Raw genomic sequence first — 9,541 nt, 5'->3', positions numbered from 1 at the left:
GGTAAAAGCCATCGACGAGGCTGGTGTTACATGCCCTGAAACTTTTGTGTCTTCTGCCCAATAGGAGGGGTGGAGAAGAGACAGTAACCGGGATGGGAAGGGGTTCTTCACTACAGTATGTCGGCTGCTTTTAGGACCTACGTAACAGTCTCTCATATATTAGGTCAAAATCAAATTGTAGTTCATTATCACATGGCCAGGTGCAAAGAAAACCTCACGTGCAACAGCATCACCGAGAAGCATTTGCAAGAAATACATAAAGATAATTTAACAAAAAAGAGCATAATTACTCTTGATACAGAGGAAATGTCAATGCTTCTGATCTTTGTAAAGAAAACGTAATGATCAGTGTGAGGGACAGTGTGAACATAATGAGGGACATGTACGAATGCATTGTACTTCGATAGAAATAAATCATCTGATTATATCATAATAATTTCTCCTCACACATTCCTCCCATCCACTCTTACAAACTTGGGCCAATTCGCCTTCCAACCCGCACGTCTTCGGGATGGAGAGGTTGTGGGGGTGGACCGGGACACCCAGGGGAGTTCAGACTCGATTAGAACGTGTGAAATACACACAGCTAGTTCCGGTGGTCGGAATCGAATCAAGTTTTCGCAGCCGCCAGGCAGCCACGCTAACCGCTGCGCTTCCGGGATCATCCGGTTGATGCCGGAAAACATCAATCAAATTCTGCTTGTAAGGCGAGGGTTCGAACACCCAATCAGGGCAGAGAGTGGTAGGTGTCAGCCACGGCCCCGCCCCAACCCTGGGTATTTAAAACAAAACAACTGGCGGAGGGAGTGATTGCATTTCGAATACAGGGCCGTGCTTGTGGTTACTTAATTTGCAAAATTTATAATTACTCTGTGAAGTTTAAAAATAACTCACTATGTGCTTGGCGAGAGGGTACACCGAGCGACCGGGAATGGCGCCCGTCTCTTACACGAAGGACCAGCCTCTGATCTTCAACTTCGAGCCCATCACCGAGCCGAAACCCAAAGTCCCAGGCAAGAAGCGCAGGCGGCGAGTTCTCTACCCCGTTCACCCGGTAAGGCTGATGTCCGTCTTACTGGAGAGATGTCAAGGTTATAATTCAGTGAGCGACTGGGTGTAATCGTGAGACAACCTCGGACTAAGAAAAGCGAATAAAATCAAACTGCTTGTTGGTCGTCCTGTATTTTCAAGATCAATCTTACATGTCTATCCCGCATAGCAATCCATTTTTTTCATCCATGTTAGGAGTCTCTTAAATCTCCCTAGTGTATCTGTCTCTACCACCACCACTGGCAGCGCATTCCACACACTTAACACTCATTGTTTTAAAATATAGCTTCCTCTGACAAGCCCCTTTACTTTCCTCAAATCACCTTATACCCTCTCTTATCAACTATTGTCTCCCTGGCAAAAAATGCGTTCACTGTCCAAACTATCTACACGTCTGATCATCTTGTACACCCTATCATGTTGCCGCTCGTCACTCTAAAGCTTTCCTCATAAGACATTCTCTCTAAACCAGGCAGCACCCTTGTAAATCTCCTGTGTACCTTCTTAAAGCTTCCACGTTCTTCCGATAATTTCAAGGTTCGGGTGATAAGGGAAGTTTGAACAACGTCATTTGTATTTTGAATCATCAGAGGCTGAGAGAAAATCTGATGGAAGTTTATTAAAAATATGAGAGGCATAGGTAAGGTATATTGCCAGATATTTATCCCCAGGGTATCAATGCTAAAGGGCTCAGCTTTAAGATGAGGGGACAGATTTTAAAGGGGATGTCTCAAAGTCAAACTAAATTTATTATCATAGTAAGTATATGTCACCACACCCAGAGGAAAATAAAGAAATACAATAGAATCTATTGCAGAGGAGATTTACTAGGATGTTGCCTGGATTGGGGAGCATGCCTTACGAGAATAGGCTGAGTGAACTCGGCCTTTTCTCCTTGGAGCGACAGAGGATGAGAGGTGACCTGATAGAGGTGAATAAGATAATGAGAGGCATTGATCGTGTGGATAGTCGGAGGCTTTTTCCCAGGGCTGAAATGGCTAACATGAGGGAGCATCATTTTTAAGGTGCTTGGAAATAGGTACAGAGGAGATGTCAGGGGTAAGTTTTTATGCAGAGAGTGGTGAGTGCGTGGAATGGGCTACCGGCGATGGTGCTGGAGGCGGATACGATAGGGTCTTTTAAGAGACTCCTGAATAGGTAGATGGAGCTTAGAAAAATAGGGCTATGGGTAACGCTAGGTAATTTCCAAGTTAAGGGCATGTTCAGCACAGCTTTGTGGGCTGAAGGGCCTGTATTGTGCCATACCCAAATAAAAGACTGACAACCAATGTGCAAAAGAAGACAAATTGTACAAATAATAAAGAAGTCAATAAATAATACTAAGTACATCTCTTGTAGAGTTCTTGAAGGTGTGTCTGTAAGTGGTGAAGTCAGTTCAGCGTTGAGGTGAGTGAAGTTGCCCACCTCGGTTCCGGAGCCTGATGGTTGTGGGGTAATAACTGCACCTGAACCTGCTGCTGCAGGGCCTAACGCTCTGGTACCTCCTGCCCGGGAACCACCTGGTTCAGGTATAGTTCCCATCCCCATACAGAGTGGTGGGTACCTGGAACATACTGCCAGGGGTAACAAGAGGCTGTTAGGTAGGCACATGAAAATGCAGAGACTGGAAAGAAATGGATGAGGAGCAGGCAAAAGGGATCTGTTTAATTTGGTATTGTGTGTGTGATGTTACATCACACACCGGTGATAATAAACCTGATTCTGATTCTGACACAGTGATTCTGGGACGAATCGCTTTTTCCTATGCTGTACTGTTCTCTAATTTAGTTTGTTGGTTTATTATTTGAACAGATCCCGAGGTCAGTTATTTTATTTGTACTGTGTTCCTTCTTGAAGATTGAAGTCAGCTCTAACATCTGCTTCTCTTCCCTGTTAGGTCAGGAAGGTTCCTGCTCAGACTGACGTGGCAAAGAGACTGTTCCTCATCTTCCTCTCCGTGGTCATCCTACAAGTGTACTGTGCGATTGAGGACGAGCCCGGCCTCAGTCCGGTGGAGGCGAGCAGGCCCAGTGACCAGGCTTGGTCTGGTGACATCTTCTTCTCGACTGCGTCTACAGCCACTGAAGCTCACTGCATTCACCGGCTTGTGTGGAGAGACCTGTGGGAGACCTTCTTTGCCCTGCGATGCCCCCTCGAGGGTTCCCAGTTAGGTGTGTGAAATTGAACCAGTGCCCATGGACTGAAACATATTTAATCTTGTCCAGTCATGGTTTTGAACCACGTTGATATGTGTGATATTGAATCATTGCATGTTGATTAACGTAAACTGCAATTCCGATGTTCGCTATCTGATAAATGATATCCGCTTATGTTGGAGGGTCTCACACCATAACTCATTGGGACACTGGTTCCCACACTCCCTCCGTGTTCCCCAACCCCACCCGAATCTCTGGCTGCTGCACAGGTAGATGCAACAGAGGCTTTTAGTCAGAGCATGAATGCGCTGGAAATGGAGTGATATAGTTCTTCTGCAGGCAGAAGTGGCATTGCATTCAGCACAGACATTGTGGGCCGAATGGCCTGTTCCAGTACTGTACTGTTCTATATTTTATGTTCTGAGCTCACCTTCCCTACCAGTCCTCCAGAGCCCTGTTCCTGTGCTACACTGACTTGCGTTCTCTCTCTGCACATGTGACCCATTGAAGCATCCAGTCCCACACAACAGGCCCTTCAGCCCACTGAGCCTGTTCTGACAATTAACCAGCAATTTACAATGCCATTCTCTCCATATTCAAATCATCTACCACTCATCGATATAGCACTAGGGGGTGATCAGCGTTTTTAGGACTTGTGTGGAAACTGCAGACCCCGAGGGAACCCATGCGGTCACAGGAACAGCTTACAATCTCCACACACAGACAGCACCCAAGGTTGGGATCGAACCGAGGTTTCGGGGGGGTGGGGGTGAGGCAGTGGCTGTGCCGGCTGCACCACTGTGCCACTCTAAGCTGAGTATATAAAAACACTGATTACAGAAATAGGTTAATTGCCCCCAAAAAAACATTATTTACCTATCATCCACTTTAAATCATTTTGTCCTCCCCAAATCCTTTGAGCTCTTTCAAGCGATACTTTCTGTTTTTGCTTTACAGCATTCAGTGTATGTTATATCAGTTAATTGTTAATTTACAGGATCATGCTAAATATGTTGATCATTTAAATTATTTTTCTATTATTTAATTACATTATGTTTAATTAATTTATTAGACTTATGTACGCTATTTCACCTTGTGCTTGTCAGGCCTGTTAAATCCTGACTTGCTCAGGAAGATATTCACTGTGAACTGACTTCACCAGTTCGGTGAGGAAGTGTGCCTTTGTAACAGAGAATGTGGACAGACACTGTCACGTGTACAAATGTTCTATGAACAGCTACAATAAAGCAGAGACTTTATTTAAATCACCATTGTGGGGATAAAGACGTTACCATGTCTCCATTTGTGTGTTTCCTGGGGAATAAATACAGGAGAAATGTACCCTTAGTTGTACACCTGTATACCTGCTCGATGATGCAAACATCAAATCAGCCAGTCACGTGTCAGTAACTCAATGCACAAAGAATGCAGATATGGTCAAGAGGTTCAGTTGTTGTTCAGACCAAACGTCATAATGGGGATGAAATGTGATCTAAGTGACCTTGACTGTGGAATTATTGTTGGTGCCAGAGTGGGTGGTTTGAGTATCTCAGAAACTGGTGATCCCCTGGGCTTTCACACACAACATTCTCTGGAGGTTAAAGATACTGGTGTGAAAAACAAAAAACAGTTCTGTGGACAAATACACTCTTAATGAGAGAGGTCAGAGGAGAACATTCAGACCAGTTCAAGCTGACAGGAAGGTGACAGTAACTGGTATATAGACACATTACAACAGTGTTGTGCAGAAGAGCATCTCTGAATGTACATCATGTCAAACCTTGAAGTGGAGGAGCTACGGCAGCAGAAGACACAGAACATACTGTATACTCAGTGGCCACATTACTATTAATATATACATACCTATTAATATGGCCATACAGGATACATATGAAGATATGGATGAGGAGTAGGAGTCATAGACTGATACAACACAGATGCAGGCCGTTTGGCCCAACCAGTCTGTGCCGACTAAAATGCCCACCAAAGCTAGACCTATTTGCCAAGATTTTTTCATATACCCCACTGCACCCCGTCTGAAGGTTGTTGAAAAATAATTGATGAACCAGCCTGAACCACTTCCTCCAGAGCTCGTTCCACATAAAGACATATTGAACAGAGACTGCTGCTCTATGCACAGCTCATCTGATTGTCATCTCAATGGTACACTTCAGTCTACCCTCTGCAGCTTTACAACACCACTATCAGAAAATCAATCTCATTAAAAGCAAAGATTCTGCTTCCACCAGACTTTGAGAAAGACAAAGACTCACATCTGTCTGAGAAACAAATTGTGCTTCATCTGTGTTAAATGGACGACAGCTTATTTTTAAACAGTTCTAGATTCCTCCACGGGAGAAACCAACTCTACATTAAATTCTGTCAAATTGCATCTCTTGATTTCCCAATTTACCTTGTTGTGGTCCTTGCCGTATACTTCCCTTTCTGCCCTTTCTCTGTATCTGCAACACTATCTCCGCGAGTCTTTGCTGCCGCGATGTACTTGTGTATTGCATGATATGTCTGGATGTCACAGTAAACAATTGCTTTCCACTCTGTTTTGGTATCTATTGTTTCAGGAGGTAGTCACACCCTTTAGATTAGCTGCCTCAAATTCGGTCAGTGGTCAGGGACAAGAGGGTGTGACTGCGAGTGAGGCAAGTAGTGGGATCCGAGAGACAGTGCAGGATGAACCTCAGCCCTTGAGCATGGCTAACACACCTGAGATTACTACCTGGATTACTACCTCAGCCACGTGAAAATTGACAGAGGGGCAAGACGGATAGGTATGTGGTATAAAATTGGATAGGTATAGGGACAGGAAAGGAATGGAGGGTTATGGGCTGAGTGCGGGTCAGTGGGACTAGGTGAGAGTAAGTGTTCGGCACGGACTAGAAGGGCCGAGATGGCCTTTTTCCGTGCTGTAATTGTTATATGGTTATAAGATTAAAGAGATAAATGTGTGGGAGAAGTGGGTTTGAATTCATGGCAAACCGAATGTTTGATAAAAATAAATAAAAACCAGAGAGCATGGGCTTAGGGCGAGTGTTGAAAGATTTAAAAGGGGCATGAGGGTCAATTTCATCTCACATAGGTCGGTGTACATATGAACAAGCTGCCTGAGGAAGTGCTGGTGGATGGAAAAATAACAATTGACTAGAGATTTGAATAAGTACATGGTACTAAGGATTTGAATAAGTACAAGAGATTTTTGTTTAGAAAAATGAGCCAAATGGACCGAGCTTTCCTCCTACATGAACCTTCATTTGCCTGTCATCCATGTGCCTATCTAAGAATCTCTTATATGCCCCAAATGTATCTGCCTCCTCACTACCACTGGTAGTCTACATTTGATAATCCCTTGGCTCTAGCCTCTTTATACCTTCATTGTCATTATCTGCCATTTCATATGAAAAGTGTGACCATGGTCCATGACCATGATTGTTTTTGACAATTTTTTTCACAGAATTGGTTTGTCATTGCATTCATATGGGCAGTGACAAGGTGGAGCTACGTCTCTACTAAAGCAGAGGTAAGGTGGTCAGTCCCTCTGCTAGCCCGAGGGCAAGGTGTAACACCTGCAAGGGAGCAGGTAGTGGATGGTCATATGAGCAGCTGGTGCATATCCTGACGAAGGGTCTCGGCCCGAAACGTCGACAGCGCTTCTTCCTATAGACGCTGCCTGGCCTGCTGTGTTCCACCAGCATTTTTTGTGTGTTGTTGCATATCACAAGTCCTGCTTTTGCAATCACTGACACCAAGCAGACATTCTCAACAGAGTAGGACTAGAGGTAAGAGATAGAATAGTGACATGGCGTCATGGCACCAACCTTCCCCTGAAAGACAGAAAAATAAAAGAACTGGTCATTGACTTTAGGAGTACATGATCCTGTCTACATCAGTGGTGTCAATTTGAAATGGTTGAGAGCTTCAAGTTCCAATATCACAAATAGCCTGTCCTGGTCCAACAAAGTTGATGTCACAGCCATGAAAGGTCACCGGTGTTTCTACTTCCTCAGGGAGGGGGGTGGGTAAAGGAATTTCAAAATCTTCTTCCGATTCTTTGCAATTGTTGCGATGCACCAGAGCAAGCATTCTGTCTGGATGCATAATGGCATGGTACGGCAACTGCTTTGCACGTGACCATAACAAACTGCAGAGTGCTGTGGACACAGCTCAGTCTGTCACAGGAACCAGGCTCCCCTCGATGGACTCTGTCTACTCTTCTCACTGTCTTAGGAGTTTCTGTGTCCTTCCTGTGAGCACGTGGATTTCTGCTGGAAGCTCTGGTGTCCTCCCACAGTCAAAATAGGTACCGGTTAATAGGTCAGCTGGACTTGTAAATACTACCATAATGAGGCTAGGTTTAAATAGGTAGGTTGCTGGGAAGTGTAGTTTGTTGGGCCAAAAGAGCCTGTTGCACACTGTATGTCTAAATAAAATTATAAAATTATTGTCTACCTCATTGTCAACTGTGTGTTTGCAAGGAAGGTCTGGGAAGGGACATGGGTTCTTGCTGAAGTTTATCGTGGGTGGCTGTGTAGCAGAGGACTCTCCTTTCTACCGGCTCTTGTCGCATCCTAAAATGGCCACCAGGTTCTGCTGGAAAGTCAGTAGCTCAGAAAGAGGCACACTTTGGTCTGCAAAAGTGAGTTGATAGAGGTGTAAAGCATGATAAGAAAGCAAGGATAAAGTGGAGAGGCCAGAGACATTTCTTTTTCATTGCAGCATTCTTCTGGGCATAATTTAAAGTTATTTGAAGAAAAGTTTAAGGGTGGATGTCAGAGGTCATTTTTTTACATGGATTGGTGGGTGGGGCATACATCCTGCCAGGTATTATTGTGGAGGCAGATACACTAGGGACTTATAAGAAATGCTTAAATAGGCAAATGGATGGTAGGACAATGAAGGACTGTGTGGGAGAGAAGGGCTAGATTTATCAGATTAGTAGCCGAAAAGGTCAATACAATATGATGAGCCAAACGTTCTGTACTGTGTTGTAAGGTTCTATTGTTGTATGCCCAAAACTTGTTGGTCTCCTCGCACAAAGAGTTGTCAATAAGGGAGAGCAGCCGACTGCCATATTCCAGTGTTCAAAACTATGTGCTGAGGGATGCACTGGAGCTCAGAGCAGCCAGTGAAAAGGCTCTGTGATGAGAGACCACACTCCAGGGTCCTACAGCCATTACACGTTGAAGGAAATTTTATTATTGTCAGATGTACCAAGATACAGTAAAAAGCCTTTGCTTTGCTTGTCATGCAGACAGTTCATTCTATAAGCAATTACAACAAGGTAGCACAAAAGGGGGAAGAAAGAACAGAGTGTTACAGTTATAGGGAAAGGGTGATGCAAATTGACAAATGAAGTTCAAGGACTATGACGAGGTTGAGTGAAAGATCAAGATTTCATATTCATTGTAGAAGAGGTCTGTGCAACTCTGTAATAACAGCAGAATAAAAGCTGTCAATCAGCCAGGTGTTACATGGCAGGAAGCCTCGAATAGGAGGTGGGAGAAGAGATAATAACTGGGATGGGAGTGTGTCCTTTATTACATTATACATGAAGCCTCTTACCAAGTTAAGAGCACATGGTATTACAGGAAAGATTTTGGCATGGTTGCAGAACTGACTGACTGGTAGGAGGCAGCAAATGGGAATAAAAGGATCCTTTTCTGGTTGGCTGCCTGTGACTAGTGGTATTCTGCATGATTCGGTGTTGGGACCGTTTCTTTTCATGCTGCATATCAATTATTCGTGCAGACTATTTTATAACTGGAGAAACATCAGAAAAACTGAGATGCAAAGGGACTTGGGAGTGAGGAAGGCAAACAGAACGTTAGCATGTCATTTCAAGAGGTCTAGAATACGAGAGCAGGGATGTGATGCTGGGGCTTTATAAGCCCTCACCATGAGTATTGTGAACAGTTTTAGGCTCCTCATCTAAGAAAAGATGTGCTGGCATTGGAGAGGGTTCAGAGGGGTTGACAAGGATAATTCTGGGAATGAAAGGGTTATCATACCGGGAACGTTTGATGGCTCTCGTTTGTATTAGCTGGAATTTAGAAGGATGAGGGAGGATTTCATTGAAGCTTTCTGAATGGTGAAAGGCCCGGACAGAGTAAATGTGAAAAGGATGGGGGAATCTAGGACACGAGGCCTCAGGCTTAGGACAGAAGGGCATCTATTTGAAACAGAGATGCGGAGAATTTTTTTTATCAAGAGGGTAATGAATCTTGTGAAACTTTTACCACAGACAGCTGTGGAGGCCACGTCGTAGGGTGTACTTAAGACAGAGCTTGACTGATTCTTGATTGGGCATGGCATTAAAGCTTATG

The 9,541-nt window shown here is 44.2% G+C and overlaps 1 protein-coding gene across 1 annotated transcript; it reads left to right on the top strand.

Annotated features, from left to right (window-relative positions):
• Positions 1–687: 687 nt before the first annotated feature.
• Positions 688–4,477, top strand: LOC140718416 (radiation-inducible immediate-early gene IEX-1-like). The gene is made up of 2 exons (XM_073032133.1): positions 688–1,054; positions 2,948–4,477. Exons 1-2 carry the CDS (start codon positions 896–898, stop codon positions 3,227–3,229), a joined length of 441 nt encoding a protein of 146 aa, XP_072888234.1. The 5' UTR covers positions 688–895; the 3' UTR covers positions 3,230–4,477.
• The last annotated feature ends 5,064 nt before the right edge of the window (positions 4,478–9,541 follow it).

Source organism: Hemitrygon akajei, chromosome 2 (assembly GCF_048418815.1).
Source record: "Hemitrygon akajei chromosome 2, sHemAka1.3, whole genome shotgun sequence".
Taxonomy (NCBI): domain Eukaryota; kingdom Metazoa; phylum Chordata; class Chondrichthyes; order Myliobatiformes; family Dasyatidae; genus Hemitrygon; species Hemitrygon akajei.
The sequence above is the reverse complement of the archived record's forward strand: the minus strand, read 5'-3'. Positions and strand labels throughout refer to the sequence as shown.